Genomic DNA, 19,982 nt, shown 5'->3' with positions numbered 1-19,982 from the left:
GACAGAGATGACAGAGCAGTGCTGGGAAGAGTGCTAGATGGGCTTGACCCAGACCCCTGAGGGAAGTGAGGGAGGCAGCCACGCAGCTAACTGAGGGGAGACTGTTCACGGCAGAGGTAACAGCCAGTGCAAAGGCCCTGAGGTGGGACCATGCTTTTGAGAAATGGCAGTGAGGACTTAAGAGTTATCAACTGGCCGGATGCGGTGACTCACGCCTGTCATCCCAGCGTTTTGGGAGGCTGAGACGGGTGGATCACCTGAGGTCAGGAGTTTGAAACCAGCCTGACCAACATGGAGAAACCCCGTCTCTACTAAAAACACAAAATTAGCCAGGCGTGGTGGCACATGCCTGTAATCCCAGCTATTCAGGAGGCTGAGGAGGAGAATCGCTTGAACCCAGGAGGCAGAGGTCGCAGTGGGCCGAGATTGCGCCATTGTACTCAAGCCTGGGCAACAAAAGCAAAACTCCGTCTCAAAAAAGAGTTATCAACTGTGCTGGGTGTAGTGTCTATGCTTGTAATCCCAGCTACTCCAGAGGCTGAGGTGGGAGAATTGCCTGAACCCAGGAAGTTGAGGCTGCAGTGAGCTATGATCCTGCCATTGCACTCCAGCCTGGGCAACAGAGCAAGACCCCTGTTTAAAAAAAAAAATGTGCAGGTATGGTGGCTGATACCTGTAATCCCAGCACTTTGGGAGGCTGAGGTGGGTAGATCACTTGAGGTCAGGAGTTCAAGACCAGCCTGGCCAATATGATGAAACCCCATCTCTACCAAAAAAAAAAAAAAAAAAAAATGGCTAGGCGCCGTGGCTCACACCTGTAATCCCAGGATTTTCAGAGGCCAAGATGAGCGGATCACTTGAGGTCAGGAGTTCGAGACCAGCCTGGCCAGCATGGTAAAACCCTGTCTCTACTAAAAATATAAAAATTAGCAGGGCTTGGTGGTGCACACCTGTAGTCCCACCTGCTCCATAGGCTAAGGCAGGAGAATTGCTTGAACCCAGGAGACAAAAGTTGCAGTGAGCTGAGATTGAGCCACTGTACTCCAGCCTGGGCAACAGAGTGAGACTCCATCTCAAAGAAGAAAGTTACCAACACTGTTGATCTTTAGAAGCTCAGGCTCCTAGAATACCAGATTTCTAAAGACATCTTAGTCTTGGGGACTGGAAGTGGTGTTAGGAACTTCTGAATTCAGCCCTTTGACTCCCCTTTTATCTCCATGTTCTCCTGCAGATGTGGATGAGTGCCAAGAATATGGTCCCGAGATTTGTGGAGCCCAGCGTTGTGAGAACACCCCTGGCTCCTACCGCTGCACACCCGCCTGTGACCCTGGCTATCAGCCCACGCCAGGGGGTGGATGCCAGGGTGGGTGTCCGTCATGCATCGGGTGAGATGTGGAGATGGTGGAAGGTCTAGAAATGGCCTGACTGTCTGGTGGTTGCAGATGTGGACGAATGCCGGAACCGGTCCTTCTGCGGTGCCCACGCCGTGTGCCAGAACCTGCCCGGCTCCTTCCAGTGCCTCTGTGACCAGGGTTACGAGGGGGCGCGGGATGGGCGTCACTGCGTGGGTACGGGGCTTCAGGGGGTGGATGGGACCAAAGTGGGTGGGAGAGGTTGGTCAGGCCCTGCCCCTCCCCATATATCTGAACAGATGGGAACTTTGGGGTTGTGGAATTTAAACTTTGGAATATAAGATCATCTTCATGCCAGGCGCGGTGGCTCACGCCTGTCATCCCAGCAGTTTGGGAGGCCAAGGTGGGTGGATTCCCTGAGGTTGGGAGTTGGAGACCAGCCTGACCAACATGGAGAAACCCCATGTCTAATAAAAATACAAAATAGTCGGGCGTGGTGGCGCACGCCTGCAATCCCAGCTACTTGGGAGGCTGAGGCAAGAGCATCACTTGAACCCAGGAGGCGGAGGTTGCGGTGAGCCGAGATTGTGCCATTGCACTCCAGCCTGGGCAACAAGAGCGAAACTCCATCTCAAAAAAATAATGTATAAAGTATATAAATGTATAAAGCACTAATCTTAAGTGTTTATAAACACTAATTTTTCCTAATATTTTATGAGGGAAATTTCTAAATGCGAAGCAGATTGAGAGAATCATAGAATGAACATCTGCCTATTCATGATCTAGATTATATTAGCATTTTATTATACGTGCTTCCTCATATAGCTCTTCATTAATTCATCTAATTTTTTGGACAGTTAAATGTAAATTGCAGGCACTAGTCTGCTTCCCTGTAAATTCTTCAACATGCATATCACTAACCAGAGTTCAGTATGTTTACAGGTATTTTCTTCTTTTTTTTTTTTTTTTTTTGAGGTGGAGTCTTCCTCTGTTGCCCAGGCTGGAGTGTGGTGGCGTGATCATAGCTTACTACAGCCTCTAACTCCTGGGCTCAAGCCATCCTCCCTCCAGAACTCAGCTCCTGAGTAGCTGGGACCACAGGCACACACAACCATGCCTAGCTAATGTTTTTAATTTTTGTAGAGATTAGGTTTTTTGTTTTGTTTTTTCTTTTTTTGGAGACGGAGTTTCACTCTTGTTGCCCAGGCTGGAGTGCAGTGGCACAATCTTGGCTCACTGCAACCTCCGCCTCCTGGGTTCAAACAATTCTCCTGCCTCAGCCTCCCAAGTAGCTGGGATTACAGGCACCCACCACCACACCCAGCTAATTTTTTATATTTTTAGTAGAGATGAGGTTTTGCCATGTTGGCCAGGCTGGTCTTGAACTCTTGACCTCAGGTGATCTGCCCGCCTTGGCCTCCCAAAATGCTGGGATTACAGGCCTCAGGCACCATGCCAAGCCTGTAGAGATGAGTTCTTGCTCTGTTGCCCAGGCTGGTCTTGAACTCCTGGCCTTAAGCAACCCTCCTGCCTTCGCCTCCCAAAGCACTGGGATTACAGGCATGAGGCATTGTACCCTACAGATATTTTCAGTTGACGTTCAATTTATATCCAGTGAAATGCAGGAATCTTAATTATGCATTCTGTAAATTTTCACAGATGCAAACACAACAGGTTTTATTTCTTTAAAGAGAATTAAAACTATAAAGCCCTGGGATATATTTGAACTCCAGGCATAACTGGATCCAGGAATTTTAACAAGGCTATTTCTATCTTCTGTGAGTTCTGCTTTCTTTTACTGCATGATTTTCAGGCAGATTCTTTTTCACAACGACGAAGGTGGCCCTAGAACCTCTGGGCTAACATCCCCAGTTGGCAACCCTAGAGCTAAAAAGGGAGGTTCATTTTCAATATTTCTAGCAAAAGTGTCAGGCCTGGCTTTGACTGACCCAGTGTGATCACTGCCTGTCTCTGAACCAGAGACATGCAGCCATCTGTTTGGTTATTCCTGGAACTTGTGCCCTCCTCTCAGAGTAGATGTAGCCCCACTCAAAGCACAGGGTTCCCAAGGGAAATTCAGGGATTGTCACTAGAAGAAAAGCAGATGATGGGGTCTGGGCATTAAATATACCCATTATATTTGAAAGCTCAGACTTTGGGACCTTTGGAATCATAGAAGCTTATAACCACTCAGTCCCTCTCCCCTGTTGTCTCCTGCTTACAGATGTGAATGAGTGTGAAACACTCCAGGGTGTATGTGGAGCTGCTCTGTGTGAAAATGTTGAGGGCTCCTTCCTCTGTGTCTGCCCCACCAGCCCGGAGGAGTTTGACCCCATGACTGGACGCTGCGTTCCCCCCCGAACTTCTGCTGGTGAGACTGATGTGTCTATTTAACTGATGGCTGCTGGCCCCATGAGAAAATTGTGTGATCTTATCATTCCTGATATGGATAGCTACCATCAGTTAAATACTTTTGTTTTAAACATCAACAAAAAATACATAGGTTAATATGGATAGTGAGACTGTGTCAGGATACCTAGGTCCTGGCCCTGACTCTACCAGATTCGTTCATTTAGCAAATGTTCACAGGGCATCCACTGTGCTCAGGCCATCTTCTGGGCACTGAGGACATAGCAGTGACCAGGAGGGATCACTGTCTGTCCTCAAGGGGCTCACAAGCCAATGGGACAGACAGAGATATCACCAGATAGTGACAATCCAGAGAAATCAACAAGGTAGGGAAAGTCCAGGGGGGTTTTGGAGGAGGCGCCGGGCCCAGCATGAGAAGAGGGTTGGGGAGGGTTTCCTGTCGGAGAGGACATCTGAACGGAGAGCTGCAGGATGAGGAGAAATAAGCCAGGCCCGATGTGTGAGGAAGGCATTCTGGGCAGAGAACATAGCAAGGGCAAAGGCCTGGCAAAGCCAGAGAATTTCTGGCTTGTTAGAAGAACTGAAACAGGTTCAACATGGCATGATTTAGAGAGCAAAGGAAGGGGTTGGGAGAGATGGGACCAGGGAAGGAGGCAGGCGCCCAATCACGCTGACTTACCACAGTAAGGGAGGGCACTGTGGCACCATGGAAGGAATTTCGAGGTTTTTTTGGAAATTTTTTCTTGAATTTTTTTGAGATAGGGTCGTACTTTCACTGAGGCTGGAGTGCAGTGGTAAGATCACAACTCACTGCAGCCTTCACCTCCTATGCTCAAGGAATCCTTCAATCTCAGCCTCCAGAGTAATTGGGACTACAGGCGCACACCACCATGCATGGCTAATATTTGTATTTTTTGTAGAGACATGGTCTTGTCATGTTGGCCAGGCTGCAGTATTTTTTATTTTTATTTTTTCGAGACAAAGTTTCGCTCTTGTTGCCCAGGCTGGAGTGCAGTGGCGCAGTCTCGGCTCCCTGCAACCTCCACCTCCCAGTTTCAGGCGATTCTCCTGCCTCAGCCTCCTGAGTAGCTGAGATTACAGGTGTGCACCACCATGCCTGGCTAATTTTTGTACTTTTAGTAGAGACAGGGTTTCTCTATGTTGATCAGGCTGGTCTCTAACCCCCGACTTTAGGTGATCTGCCCGCCTCGGCCTCCTAAAGAGCTGGGATTACAGGTGTGAGCCACTGTGCCTGGCCTAAGTAACATTTAAAAATTTTAAAAGCCAGGCACAGTAGCTTCCCCGCCCGCCCCCGGTCTAGGGGTCCCCAGCATCTGTTGTGGGCATCTTTACATCCATGAGGATCCACTGTTTAGCTCCCACTTATAAGTGAGAACATGGTATTTGGTCTTCTGTCCCTGCATTCATGTGCTTAGGATAATGGCCTTGAGCTGCACCCATGTTGCTGCCAAGGACACGATTTCCTTCTTCGTGGCTGTGTAGTTTTCATGAAAGGGTTTTGAGCAGGAAAAATAGAATCTGATTTTGAAACCTCCCTCTGCCCGCCACATGAAGGTGATTGCAGTGGGTGATGCTGGAGGCTGGAAGCTCAAGGAACAGGCTAGGTCAGGGTCCTGGGAAGGAGAGGAGAGGGTGGTAGGAGAAAAACCCCAAGAGGCCACGTGGACAAGCTGTGGCTGCTTGGGTGGGGAGCTGTGTCCAAGACAAGGCACAGGTTGTTTGTTGGTTTTGAGATAGCGTCTTGCTGTGTTGCCCAGGCTGGAGTGCAGTGGCACGATCTCAGCTCACTGCAACCTCCACCTCCTGGGTTCAAGCGATTCTCCTGCCTCAGTCTCCCAAGTAGCTGGGATTACAGGCGCACGCCACCATGCCCAGCTAATTTTTTGTATTTTTAGTAGAGACAGGGTTTCACCATGTTGGTCAGGATGGTCTTGAACTCCTGACCTTAAGTGATCCTACTGCCTCAGACTCCCAAACTGCTGGGAGTACAGGCAGGAGCCACTGCGCCTGGCAACAAGGTGAAGACTCTGAGTCAGTTTGGAACACACAAGATAAGAGACCCAAAGACGAAGCCAGGAAGTCCCCTCACCACCCACCCGCGAGGTTAGCTGCAGTGATGGGAAGGTGTGAGGTGGGGAGGCAAGAGACCCAGAAATGACAGGAGGTGACAGTGGGAGAGAGCGAGACAATGACAGAGGAGTGTAAGAGGTGTGGAGTCTGGTTCCCTTTCCCCATCTGTCGGCCTCAGTTTCCCCATCTATGACTTGGCAGGGTTGGGGGTTCATCCCACCCTGGGCTAAAGCCCCTTGTCTCCCCAGGCACATTCCCAGGCTCACAGCCCCAGGCACCTGCCAGCCCCGGTCTGCCGGCCAGGCCACCCCCACCTCGCCGACCCAGCACACCTAGGCAGGGCCCTGTGGGCAGTGGGCGCCGGGAGTGCTACTTTGACACGGCGGCCCCGGATGCATGTGACAACATCCTGGCTCGGAATGTGACATGGCAGGAGTGCTGCTGTACTGTGGGTGAGGGCTGGGGCAGCGGCTGCCGCATCCAGCAGTGCCCAGGCACTGAGACAGGTGGGCATGGGCTGATGGGGATACAGGGCCAAGGGCTTGAGTGGAAATACTGGGTGGGGTGTGGGCCTGGGACAGGGGACACATTTGGACAGGGCGTTGAGGTACTAGTACTGTCAGGGGAAGGGTGAGCTGCCAGCCAGGTGGGCATGGGCGGGCATGAGGCTGAGGTGGGCACTAACAAGCATGGGGCCAGAGTGACTTTTGTGACAGGTGGGCACGAGCAGGCTGGGGCTGGGGCTGGGGCGCTGGTGTCCTGGCTCAGGCTTGTCTCTGTGTGTAGCTGAGTACCAGTCATTGTGCCCCCACGGCCGGGGCTACCTGGCGCCCAGTGGAGACCCAAGCCTCCGGAGAGGTAAGGCCAGCCTTTGACCCTGCACCCCCTCAGCTCTGAGGCCCAGCTCTGTCTCTTCCTGTTTTTCCTCTCTTAGCCTTTCTGTTTCTCTGTATCTGTCTCTCCCATCCCACCCGTCCTGTCTCTCTCCTTTTTTTCTTTTTTTTTTGAGATAGAGTTTTGCTCTTGTTGCCCAGGCTAGAGAGCAATGGTGCGATCTCGGCTCACTGCAATTTCTGCCTCCTAGGTTCAAGTGATTCTCCTGCCTCAGCGTCCTGAATAGCTGGAACTACAGGCACGAGCCACCACGCCTGGCTAATTGTTTTGTACTTTTGTATTTTTCATTTCACCATGTTGGCCAGTCTGGACTCCAGCTGACCTCAGCTCATCTGCCCACCTTGGCCTCCTAAAGTGCTGGGATTACAGGCAGGAGCCACCGTTCCTGGCCGCTCCATCTTTCCCTGTCTCTACTTCTTGGTCTCTAGCACCACCTGTCTTCCCTGGCCATGCCCTCACACACTGCACCCCTCCAGCAGCCCCCATCTCTCTCTCTCTGCTTTTCCCACAGATGTGGACGAATGTCAGCTCTTCCGAGACCAGGTGTGCAAGAGTGGCGTGTGCGTGAACACGGCCCCCGGCTACTCGTGTTATTGCAGCAACGGTTACTACTACCACACACAGCGGCTGGAGTGCGTTGGTAAGAGCCCCACCTCCCCCAACCCCGGCAACTCTCCTCAACCCCTAGGCATGCCAGCTCCTCTCTGGAGTGTGGCCACCACCAGCGGGAAGTCCATCCTGGAGTCTAGACTTCCCAGCATACTGCCAATGCGCTGGAAAGAGAAATGGGAAAGGGTAGGGGGAGTTGGAGGGGAAAGGAAGCCTCTTAATCACCGTCTCCCTAGATAACGACGAGTGCGCTGATGAGGAGCCGGCCTGTGAGGGCGGCAGCTGCGTCAACACCGTGGGCTCTTATCACTGCACCTGCGAGCCCCCGCTGGTACTGGACGGCTCGCGGCGCCGCTGCGTCTCCAACGAGAGCCAGAGTCTCGGTAATCCCCAAATCCACTACGCCCCTCCCGCGCCGTCCAGGCCCTCATTCCCTTGGCTCAGCCTCACACGGGGAAACCGGGGAAACCGGGCCGCGGCTTCGCGACAGCCACGCCCCCCAAAGGCCACGCCCCCATGTTCACGGCTCGGCCACGCCCCATTAGGCCGCCACTCAGCCTCGGTCTCAGTGTCTGTCTCAGGCGAGCTGGCCAGGTGCTTAAAGGCAAAAGTTTTAGAGGCAACCTTTGCATGGCGCCTCTTGGACTCCAGCTTGCTTTCTGCACACTACGTGAATAGACCCTACCTTATACGGTGTCTGTGAGGAATTTTATTTTTACAGACGGGATGGAGTGTGGTCTTAGTGCCACATGAGTGCTACCTGTTATTTCTCTGTCTCTTTCCAGCTGTCTGCGGGTCTCTGTCTTTCGAGTTTTCTCTGAATTTCTGACACCCTGTGGATCTTTGTTTTCATCTTTCTCCTGCCTCTGCATCTTTGTTTTCCTGTTTCCAGTCTCTGACTCTTTGGATGTATTTGTCTCTCGGGTCTTTTTTCTACTTTTAGTCTCTGACTCTTTCCCTATCTTTAGGCCTCTGACAGTTTCTCGTGAAGCTGTCTCTTGAATACTCTTTGTTGCTTTGTTTTTGAAACAAGATCTCACTCTGTCGCCCAAGCTGGAGTGCAGTGGCACGATCACAGCTCACTGCAGCTTCGACCTCTCATGCCCAAGTGATCCTCCCACCTCAGCCTTGCGGTAGCTAGGACTATAGGAGCCTGCCACCATGCCTGGCTAATTTTGTTTTGTTTTTGGTAAAGATGGGGTTTCACCGTGTTGCTTAGGCTGGTCTTGAACTCCTGGGCTCAAGCGATTCACCCACCTCAGCCTCCCAAAGCGCTGGGATTCCAGGTTCTAACACCCTCTCTCTCTGCATCTTGCCACCTCTCTTTTTGCCCACTATCCCAACCAGTTTTATCTAATTTCCTGTGCCTTCAGCACTCCCCACATACACTGAGATGTCGGACAATGCTCAGAGAAGCAAAGCAACTGCCCCGAGGTCACACAGTCCTTCAGAGGACTTAGGTAGAGCCCTCTCAGAGCCTACCTCCCAGTCACTGGACCCTTTCTTCTGCCCTCTCCTCCTATATGACAGTTTAAATCCAGAGACTGGATTGAGACTCCTTGTTCCTCAATCCAGAACCCTGGAGCAACCTCGGAGGAATTCCAGAGTTAGATCACAGCTGATGAGAAGGATTTGTTGACAGGCAGAGGGCAGCTGGGCTGCTTAGCAGGGGAGGAGCCCAGCCCCTGGCAGGACCTGAGTGCCAGGCCCACTCTGACGCATGTTGTCTCCACCTGCAGATGACAATCTGGGAGTGTGCTGGCAGGAAGTGGGGGCTGACCTCGTGTGCAGCCACCCTCGGCTGGATCGTCAAGCCACCTACACAGAGTGCTGCTGCCTGTATGGAGAGGCCTGGGGCATGGACTGCGCCCTGTGCCCCGCCCAGGACTCAGGTACTGGCACTGGTCTAGGCTGAACTCAGAGGCCTTGCCCCTTGGGCTCCAAATCCAGGCCCTCAGATCCGCAGTCTCTCCCCAAACTCAGCCACTTAGACCACCCCCATGTGGCAGCCCATCCCAAAATCTTGGTCCCCAAGTCACTTTCCAAAGACTTCCAAGTCTCAGCCACAGACATCCCTGACTCAGCAGATCCCATAGTACCAGCCCCGCAGACCCTGAAGTCTGGTCTCTCATACCGCAAGACACAGCCTATGAGATGTCCTCCCCTGAATCCTGGACCCTTAGACCTGAAAGACCAGTTGCTCGGACCTCACCATCCTGGCCCCAGACCCCATGGTCACAAGCCCCACAGACCTGCAAGTCTGATTGCCTTGGACACCACATCTGGGTGCCTAAGGCCCCAACAAACAGCCCGAGATTCCTGTCTTGGTTCCTACAATGCCTGAGTCCCTCAATCCTCTGCTCTTAGGAACCCAGTTCCAAAGACCCCAGTCGTGGGTCCTCAGCCCTCCAGGTTCCAGTGGCTCAGATCCTCTCCCGTGCATCCTGCCCCCTCAGGTCCACAGAACACCCCCATCTAATGTCCCTAGTCGTAGCTCCCATGGGTCCCTCAAATGCCAGCCTCTCAAACCCCGATTCTTAGCAGGCTTCATAACTCTTGATGTCAGCACGTCTGAATCGCAGTCTTAGCCTTCAGATTCTCAGTGCTGGCTCCAGAAACCCCCGGGCCACCTAGGACCCTCCCTCTCCTCTTCCCAGAGCGGGGTACGTGAGTGGTGGGTGTAGGGGCCAGCGGGGGCCGATTGTTTGCCTTGGCTTCTCTTCCCAGATGACTTCGAGGCCCTGTGCAATGTGCTACGCCCCCCTGCATATGGCCCTGCGCGACCAGGTGGCTTTGGACTCCCCTACGAGTATGGCCCAGACTTAGGTCCACCTTACCAGGGCCTCCCGTATGGGCCTGAGTTGTACGCACCACCTGTGCTACCCTACGACCCCTATCCACCGCCACCTGGGCCCTTTGCCCGCCGGGAGGCCCCTTACGGGGCACCCCGCTTCGACATGCCAGACTTTGAGGACGATGGTGGCCCCTATGGCGAATCTGAGGCTCCTGCCCCACCTGGCCCGGGCACACGCTGGCCCTATCGGTCCCGGGACACCCGCCGCTCCTTCCCAGAACCTGAGGAGCTACCTGAAGGTGGAGGCTATGCTGGTGAGTACTGCCAGCAGATCATGAGACTGAGATGGGGGTGAGGAGTGCAGAGAGACAGAGAGGAGGGAGGGAAACAGGGTGGGAGGAGACAGAACACAGGCACAACTTGAGAGAGCTATGGAGAGGGACAAAGAAGTGCCTGCAGCCCAGCAAAGAAAGAGAAGGCAGGCCAGGCGCCGTGGCTCATGCCTATAGTCCCAACACTTTGAGAGGCCAAGGCGGGCAGATCACCTAAGGTTGGGGGTTCAAGACCAGCCTGACCAACATGGCGAAACCCCATCTCTACTAAAAATACAAAATTAGCTGGGCATGGTGGTGCATGCCTGTAATCCCAGCTACTCAGGAGGCTGAGGCAGGAGAATCGCTTGAACCTAGGAGGTTGAGGTGAGCCGAGATCATGCCATTGCACTCTAGCCTGGGCAACCAGCGAAATTCCATCTCAAAAAAAAAAAAGAGAAGGGGGCAGAGGGAAAGCTGGCGAGAGAACGTGGTAAGCCCTGGAGTGGGATGGACATTATAGACAAGGAAGACAGAGCCAAGGACATGCACCCACCGTGATGGGTAAGGGACAGAAGGCAGGGACCTCAAGTCACAGGGTCCCCGCATTCCCCACAGGCGCCCTATCTGAGCCCTACGAGGAGCTGGAGGCAGAGGAGTGCGGGATCCTGGACGGCTGCACTAACGGGCGCTGCGTGCGAGTCCCGGAAGGCTTCACCTGCCGCTGCTTCGATGGCTACCGCTTGGACACGACCCGCATGGCCTGCGTTGGTGAGGGGCAGGCCTGGGGCCAGCGTGCGCGGGGAGAGGCGGGGCTTGTCCAGAGAGGGTGGAAGCCCTGACTAGAGGGAGCTGGTCAGGGACGGGAAAGGTCCTCACTACAGGGGACAGGCCAGCCCAGAGGGGAGGAGTAATTCTTGTACCTAGGTGGGGCTTGACCCCCGGGCTAGGGCTGGGCCTTGAAGCAGGATAGAGGGATAGAATCCTGTGGGTGTGACTTGCAGTGCTACCTGGGGCAATTTGCAGGATCTCTCTGAGAACCTCAGCCTTCCCACCTGTAAAATGGAAATATTAAGTCTGCCTAGTTTGGATGGTAGTAAAGCCAAGCAATTAAAATCAAGACCTCAGCCAGGCCCGGTGGCTCACGTAACACTTTGAGAGGCCAAGGTGGGTGGATCATCAGGTGAGGAGTTGGGGACCAGTCTGGGCAATATGGTTAAACTCTGTCTCTACTAAAAATACAAAATTAGCTGGGTATGGTGGCACATGCCTGTAATCCCAGCTACTTGGGAGGCTGAGGCAGGAGAATCGCTTGAACCGAGGAGGCAGAGGTTGCGGTGAGCTGAGATCGCACCACTGCACTCCAGCCTGGGCAACAAGAGGGAAACTCCGTCTCAAACAAAAAAGAACTTGAGGGAGTCACACAGACCTCAGGCTTAGTCCAGCCACTCTGGATAGGTCACTGTCCCTTACCTAATTTTTCTCAACTGAAAAATGGGTACAAAGATCTCATTTCGTAGAATTGTGAACATTAACACCGATTTACAATAACACTGAGACATACATACAAATGGAGGCACATGTGTAAAATGAATCACAGTGCCTACCTAATAGAGGTATTAGAAGGACAAAGTTAATACTCGTAATGTGCTTAAAACAATGCATGCACATTTGTTGTGGTTGACACCATCAGTATTTTTTGTTTTTTTGGAGACAGTCTCACCGTTGCCCAGGCTGGAGTGCAGTGGCCCCATCTCAGCTCACAGCAACCCAGCAACCTCTGCCTCCAGGGTTCAAGTGATTCTCCTGCCTCAGCCTCCCAAGTAGCTGGGGTTACAGGCGTCTGCCACCACGCCTGGCTAATTTTTGTATTTTTAGTAGAGATGGGGTGTCACCATGTTGGCCAGGCTGATCTCGAACTCCAGCCTCAAGTGATCCACCAGCCTCAGCCTCCCAAAGTGCTGGGATTGCAGGCATGAGCCACCGCGCCCGGCCATTATTTTCTTAACAAAATCCTAGTGCTATATGAGCCACCATACCCATGTTACAGATCACAAAACTGAAGTGCAGAGAGGTTAAGTCACTTGCCTGGGCTCACACAGCCAGCAGGTGGCAGCGGCCAGATTGGAATCCAAGCGAGAGGCTCAGCATCTGTGCTCCTCCGTTTCAAGAGCTTAAGGGACTGGGGAGGCAAGCTTCAGGGGCCTCAGTCTTGAGCAGCGATCCTTGTCCCCGATCCGCAGACATCAACGAGTGTGACGAGGCGGCCTCCCCGCTGTGCGTTAACGCGCGCTGCCTCAACACGGATGGCTCCTTCCGCTGCATCTGTCGCCCGGGATTCGCACCCACACACCAGCCGCACCACTGTGCGCCCGCGCGGCCCCGGGCCTGAGCCCGGCACCCGCTAGCTGCCCACCCATGCCTGCACACGCGGGGCCCCTGCCGCTCATCCTGTAGCCCGCTTGTGCGCATGTGCACGGGGCCGGCCGCCCGCCTGGACCTGGAATAGAGACCTATGGTCACCTGGAAGCCCTGACGCCCTGCAGCACCCCCCGCCACCCCCAGCGCCTCCCAGCAATGCCGTGGTCCCGGGCCTGGCCCAGGGGCCCCTTCACATTCCCTCTCCCTTTTATAAAATTTTCCATTAAAAACCACCTATTTTGTATCTTTTGCCTCCGCCTGCATTTCTATTTCTCAAAATCAGCTCCCGTTTATGCTTTGAGTCACTAAATGACATTGCCTTCCCATCTGACCCCTAGTTTTGTCTGTCTCTGCTTCCTCTTCTCTGCCTAACCTCTACATCTTGTCTTTTCATCTGTTTCTGCATGCATCTTTCTCGTTTCCCTTCTATTGGTTTCATTCTCTCCTTAATCTCGAGAGTAATAATCTTGCCTCTGGATTTTTTTTTTTTCTCGAGACAGAGTCTGGCTCTGTCACCAGGCTAGAGTGCAGTGGCACAATCTTGACTCACTGCAACCTCTGCTTCCCAGGTTCAAGCCATCTTCGTGCCTCAGCCTCCCAAGTAGCCGACACTACAGGTGTGCACCATCACGCCTAGCTAATTTTTGTATTTTTAGTAAAGATGGGGTTTCACCATGATGGCTAGGATGGTCTCAATCTCGACCTCATGATCCACCCTCCTCAACCTCCCGAAGTGCTGGGATTACAGACGTGAACCATCGAGCCTGGCCATTTTTTTTTTTTTTTTTTTGAGACAGTATCTCGCTCTGTCACCCAGGCTGGAGTGCAGTGGTGCCATATCGGCTCACTGCAACCTCAGCCTTCTGGGTTCAAGTGATTCTCCTGTCTCAGCCTCCCAAGTATCTGGGATTACAGGTACGTGCCACCACACCTGGCTAATTTTTGTATTTTTAATAGAGACGGGGTTTCGTCATGTTGCCCAGGCTGGTCTCAAACTCCTGGCCTCAAGTGATCCACCCACCTTAGCCTCCCAAAGTGCTGGGATTACAGGCGTGAGCCACTGTGCACAGCTTTTATTTTTATTTTTTAGAGATGAGGTCTCCCTATGTTGCCCAGTCTGGTCTGACTCCTGGGCTCAAGTGATCCTCCCACCTTGACCTCCCAAAGTGCTGAGTTTATAGGCATGAGCCACCGCACCAGGCCTAGAAGTCGTAAGCTATCTCTGAACAAGTGGTGCAAGATGAGAGAGCAGGAGTCCCTCGAGGGCCAAACCCAGACCTGAAGCTCCAGCCGGGAGTTGGCTGTGGATGGAGTATGGAGCGGCAGTCCTGGCAGCTAGAGGTGGGAACAAGCTGTGTGTGTGATGGTCATGGGCCCAGCACGGACCTCCTCCATGCCCCCTGCCTACTTATTGGCCATGTTCCTAGTCCAGAATCCTCTGCCCCAAAAAACAAGAACAGCTGCCTGGGCATGGTGGCTCACGCCTGTAATCCCAGCACTTCAGGGGGCCAAGGCGGGCAGATCACGAGGTCAAGACATCGAGGCCATCCTGGCCAACACAGTGAAACCCTATCTCTACTAAAAAATAACAAAAATCAGCTGGGCGCAGTGGCACGCGCCTGTAGTCTCAACTAGTCAGGAGGCTGAGACAGGAGAATCGCTTGAACCTGGGAGGTGGAGGTTGCAGTGAGCTGAGATCGTACCACTGCACTCCAGCCTGGTGACAGAGTGAGACTCCGTCTCAAAAACAAAAAACAAAATGAGAACAGCCTAGATCAGCATAAACTTAGGGCAGGGTTAGGGTTAGGGGATCGTGGGTGAAGGGCCACTGGCACTGGGTCAAACTGGAAAAAAACCAAAACTGTACCTGAGTCATTCTTTACTCACCTGTCAATGCACGTGTCCCCAGGGTTTCAAACTCACATGCTGCAAAGACCAGACCCGGAATGTTAGTGGGAAGCAGGGAAGACTGAAGCACACATTACATTCTGCCTGCAGCTTGGCTAGACTAGGAAGGGGAACCCTCCCCAGTGTTAATACTGTTTTTGGCCTGGTACAGTGGCTCACAACCATAATCCCAGCACTTTGCGAGGCCAAGGAGGGATGATCACTTGAGCTCAGGAGTTTGAGACCAGCCTGGGCAACACAGTGAGACCCCCATCACTATAAAAAAGTAGCTGGGTTCAAGTGATTCTCCTGCCTCAGCCTCACATGCCTGTAGTCCCAACTATTTGCGAGGCCGAGGTGGGATGATTGCTTGAGCCTGGGAGGTCGAGGCTGCAGTGAGCTAAGATCGTGCCTCTGCACTCCAGCCTGGGTGACGAAGGCAGACCCTGTCTCTGAAAAAAGTTTTTCTTAATGTCTATTTTTAATAACTACCTGAAATTTAGTTGTGTCCCCACCGACTCCTCACTCATTCATTCAACAAATACTTTCCTGCTTTGTAATAAGTGAATTCGAGGAACACAAACTTTAACCCAGCCTTATGGGGTGGGAGGTGGGGAGGGCTCCTGGCTTTAACCCAGCCTTACAGGGTGGGAGGTGGGGAGGGCTCCTGGCTTTAACCCAGCCTTATGGGGTGGGAGGTAGGGAGGGCTCCTGGAGGACGAGATGTTGGAGCTGAGAACTGATCACTGTAGGCAAATCAGCAAGATGAAACGGATGGAGGTACCCGTAATCCTAGCTACTCTGGAGGCTGAGGCAGAAAAATCACCTGAACCCGGGTGGCGGAGGTTGCAGTGAGCCAGGATTGCACCACTGCACTCCAGCCTGTGTGACAGACCGAGACTCCGTCTCAAAAAAAAAAAAGAGGCTGGACACAGTGGCTCATGCCTGTATTCACAGGACTTTGAGGTGGGCGGATCACGAGGTCAGGGTTTGAGACCAGCCTGGCCAAGATAGTGAAACCTCATCTCTACTAAAAATACAAAAATTAGTGGGGTATGATGGTGCTTGCCTGTAGCTCCAGCTACTCAGGAGGCTGAGGCAGGAGAATTGCTTGAATCTGGGAGGCAGAGGTTGCGGTGAGCCGAGTTCATGCCACTGCACTCCAGCCTGGGCGACACAGGGAGACTCCATCTCAAAAAAGACAGCAGTGGGGAACCATGTTCCAGGTGGAGGGGACAGCACTTCCAAAGGCCTAGAAGACAGCAAATACCTGTTAGATGTCAGGCCTGTGTTGGACAACCATGGTGACATTCCTGGTGCATAAGAAATCCCAGGCCCCTGACTTGATGGGAGACACCCACACACCACCACACATGACAGCCTGTGCTGTACGGGGCAGGCACAGGCAGGGGGCAGGCTGAGGTGGGGGAGGATCAGAGGGAATGTGTGCCCAGAGGAGACCCCTGAAGCAGTCCGAGAGATGATCAGGGAAGGCTTTCTGGAGAAAGAGACGCAGCTCTGAACAGTTTCTGTTTGGAGGTCTAAATCCCTTTGAGAATCTGTTGAAAGCTCATTTACAGAGGAAAAACTCACAGAAACAAACGTTGCAGGCAATTTCCAAGTATTCCCATCCCCTCCCTATGAATCCTCGGTGACTATCCCATTCCCCCTCGCACCCCCACAACCACCTTGCTGCATAAATGTCCCAGGAATTGTGACGGGGTGACCAACTGGTCTGGAAAACTCCGATCGAATTTCAGCATCCTGGAAGTGCGTGCTTTCTCCTGAGATCTCACCCGCCGCCGGGCCTGGAGAGTGTGCCCCAAGATCTAGTTATCCTGCATGCATCCCCTGCACTAACCCCTAGCCCTGGCGTTGGGGCTTCTGGCACTGGCCAGGACCGACGCGTTCTCCTCTGGAATGTTGAGAGGGAGGTAGTCCAGACGGTCACCGCGCTCGCCAGACAAGCAACGCAGCGCCCCCGGATGGCCACCGCGCGCCAGTGCAGCACAAGCCAACTGCGCCCCCTAGTGGCCGGTGCTCGTAAACAGCGAGCGCTGAGCTCCTTTTGCGGGCCAGCCCTTGATTTGCAGGCTGGGGTCTTTGTCGTCATCACTACAAATAGCTAGTTGGCCAGGCACGGTGGCTCCCACCTGTAATCCCAGCACTTCGAGAGGCCGAGGCGGGCGGATCACTTGAGGCCAGAAGTTCAAGACCAGCCTGGCCAACATGGTGAAACCCTGTCTCTACAAATACAAAAAATTAGCCAGGCATGGTGGTGGGCAACTGTAGTCCCAACTACTCGGGAGGCTGAGGCAGGAGAACTGCTTGAACCCGGGATGCAGAGCTTGCAGTGAGCCAAGATTGAACCACTGCACTCAGCCTGGCGACAGAGTGAGACTCTGTCTTTAAAAAAAAAAAAAAAAAAAAGCTATGATCAGCCGGGCACAATGGTTCATGCCTGTAATCCCAGGGCTTTGGGAGGCCAAGGCAGGAGGATCTCGTGAAGCTACAAATTCTAGACTAGCCTGGGTGCCAGAGTGAGAGCTGTCTCTACAAAACAAAACAAATGCTACAGGCTGGACACAGTGGCTCACACCTGTAATCCCAGTACTTTGGAAGGCCAAGGCAGGCAGATCACCTGAGGTCAGGAGTTCAAGACCAGCCTGATTGACATGGTGAAATCCCATCTCCACACTTTGAAAACCAAGGCTGGGCGCAGTGGCTTACACCTGTAATCCCAGCACTTTGGGAGGCCAAGGTGAGAGGATCACCTGAGGTCGGGAGTTTGAGACCAGGCTGATCAACATGGTGAAGCCCCATCTCTACTACAAATACAAAAATTAGCTGGGTGTGGTGGCACATGCCTGTAATCCCAGCTACTCGGGAGGCTGAAGCAGAAGAATTACTTGAACCCGGGAGGCGGAGGTTGCAGTAAGCCGAGACTGTGCCACTGCACTCCAGCCTGGTGTCAGAGCGAGATTTCATCTCAAAAAATAAAATAAAATAAAAATAAAATAAAAATTCACGTACTAATATTAGATTTACTAAAGTTGATCACCACATTGTGGTCATATAAGAGAACATCACTATTCATTTTGTTTTGTTTTTGAGACGGAGTCTTGCTCTGTCGCCCAGGCTGGAGTGTAGTGGTGCAATCTCAGCTCACTGCAACCTCACCTCCTGGGTTCAAGTGATTCTCCTGCCTAAGCCTCCCGAGTAGCCAGGACTACAGGCATGTGTCACCACGCCCAGCTAATTTTTGTATTTTTAGTAGAGATGGGGTTTCACCATGAAAGTCAGACTGGTCTCAAATTCCTGACCTCGTGATCCCCCTGCCTCAGCCTCCTAAAGTGCTAGGATTACAGGCATAAACCACCTCACCAAGCCCACACTTGATTTTTTAAATCACTTTTCTCCAGTAGAAATAGACCTGATGTTTATAAATGTGCATGGCCAGGGATAGCGAGTCATGACTGGAATCCTAGCACTTTGGAGGCCAATGCGGGAGCATCACTTGAGCCCAGGAGTTGGAGATCAACCTGGACAACAGAGTAAGACCCTGTCTCTACAAAAATAAAAATAGGGCCGGGCGCGGTGGCTCGCACCTGCAATCTCAGCACTTTGGGAGGCCGAGGTGGGCGAATCACAAGGTCAGGAGATTGAGACCATCCTGGCTAACATGGTGAAACGCTGTCTCTACTAAAAATACAAAAAATCAGCCGGGCGTGGTGGCGAGTACCTGTAGTCCCAGCTACCTGAGAGGCTGAGGCAGAAGAATTGCTTGAACTCGGGAGGCAGAGGTTGCAGTGAGCCGAGATTGCGCCACTGCACTCCAGCCTGGGCGACACAGCAAGACTCAGTCTCAAAAACAATAATAAATTAGCTAATTAAATATTTGATGAATGTGGTCACGCGCACCTGTAATGCTAGCTACACAGGATGTTGAGGCAGGAGGATTGCTTGAGATCAGGAGTTCCAGGCAATGAACTAAGATCTCACAACTGCACTACAGCCTGGGCAACAGAGCATGACCCTGCCCCCCCAACAAAAAAAAAAAAGTAAAATTTCAAAGATTGTTACTAAAAGAATAGAAATGGTTCACAGATTCCAAACTAGTAGATGGAAAAAAAAGAGTAAGAAACACAAGGCAAAACTAAACCAAAATGCAGCCGATTCTAAGAAGCTTAAATGAGCGTGGGAGAAAAATAAACAGAAAAATGAGGACGCTAGAACCACAAAGCAAAACGGCAGAAGTGAAATACATCACTAATTACACACACGCAAAATGTATTCAGGGCCAGGTGAGGTAGCTCATTCCTGTAATCCCAGCATTTTGGGAGGCTGAGGCGGGCGGATGACTTGAGGCCACGAGTTTGAGACCAGCCTGGCCAACATGGTGAAACCCCATTCCGACTAAAAATACAAAAAAAAAAAAAAATTAGGCTTCGTGGTACACACCCATAATCCCAGCTACTCTGAAGGCTAAGCAGGAGAATTGCTTGAACCCAGGAAGCGGAGGTTGCGGTGAGCTGAGATCAGGCCACTGCACTCCAGCCTGGGCAATAGAGCAAGAGAGAGACTCCATCTCAAAAAAACAAACAAAATATATTCAGAGGCCAAATACTACTACTACTTTTTCGCTTTTTGTTTTTTTGAGATGGAGTCTCGCTCTGTCACCCAGGCTGGAGCGCAGTGGTGTGATCTTGGCTCACTACAACTTCTGCCTCCTGGGTTAAAGCAATTCTCCCGCCTCCACCTCCTGAGTAGCTGGGATTATAGGCACCCACCACCACACTTGGCTACTTTTTGTGCTTTTAGTAGAGACGGGGTTTCACCATGTTGGTCAGGCTGGTCTCGAACTCCTGACCTTGTGATCCACCCACCTCGGCCTCCCAAAGTGCTGGGATTATAGGCGTGAGCCACCACACCCAGCCCAGAGGTCAAATACTTGTCACCACCTCAACAGCTGCCACCATGGCCACCCTCCTCCTAGGTTTGGAGCTCCTGCGCCTGTCCCACAATCTCTCCCCGCCATGCAGTTAGAGGGACTCCGCGAATACCCAAGTTAAATCAAGTCCCTCTGCTGCTCAAAACCCTCCCGTGGCTCTAGCTCACTCAAATATTTACTTTTTTTTTTTTTTTTTGAGACAGGGTCTCACTCTCTTGCCCAGGCTGTAGTGCAATGGTGCGATCACGACTCACTGCAGCCTTGACCTCGTCGACTCATGCTATCCTCCAGGCTCAGCCTCC

General features: G+C 52.5%; 1 protein-coding gene across 1 annotated transcript in view; it reads left to right on the top strand.

Moving 5' to 3' along the window:
* Positions 1 to 12,813, top strand: part of LTBP4 (latent transforming growth factor beta binding protein 4) — a 28,041-nt gene extending 15,228 nt beyond the window's left edge. The window contains exons 20-30 of the mRNA XM_064381299.1: positions 1,232 to 1,363; positions 1,443 to 1,568; positions 3,577 to 3,723; positions 6,062 to 6,319; positions 6,600 to 6,671; positions 7,219 to 7,347; positions 7,553 to 7,699; positions 9,056 to 9,208; positions 10,044 to 10,424; positions 11,040 to 11,192; positions 12,665 to 12,813. Coding sequence (XP_064237369.1) covers positions 1,232 to 1,363; positions 1,443 to 1,568; positions 3,577 to 3,723; positions 6,062 to 6,319; positions 6,600 to 6,671; positions 7,219 to 7,347; positions 7,553 to 7,699; positions 9,056 to 9,208; positions 10,044 to 10,424; positions 11,040 to 11,192; positions 12,665 to 12,813 — 1,847 coding nt within the window. The remainder of the gene's footprint in view (positions 1 to 1,231; positions 1,364 to 1,442; positions 1,569 to 3,576; positions 3,724 to 6,061; positions 6,320 to 6,599; positions 6,672 to 7,218; positions 7,348 to 7,552; positions 7,700 to 9,055; positions 9,209 to 10,043; positions 10,425 to 11,039; positions 11,193 to 12,664) is intronic.
* The last annotated feature ends 7,169 nt before the right edge of the window (positions 12,814 to 19,982 follow it).

Source organism: Aotus nancymaae, unplaced genomic scaffold (assembly GCF_030222135.1).
Source record: "Aotus nancymaae isolate 86718 unplaced genomic scaffold, 86718_ANA_hifiasm-v0.15.2.pri h1tg000028l, whole genome shotgun sequence".
NCBI lineage: Eukaryota > Metazoa > Chordata > Mammalia > Primates > Aotidae > Aotus > Aotus nancymaae.
Note: the sequence above shows the minus strand (reverse complement) of the source record. Positions and strands in the feature narration are given on the sequence as shown.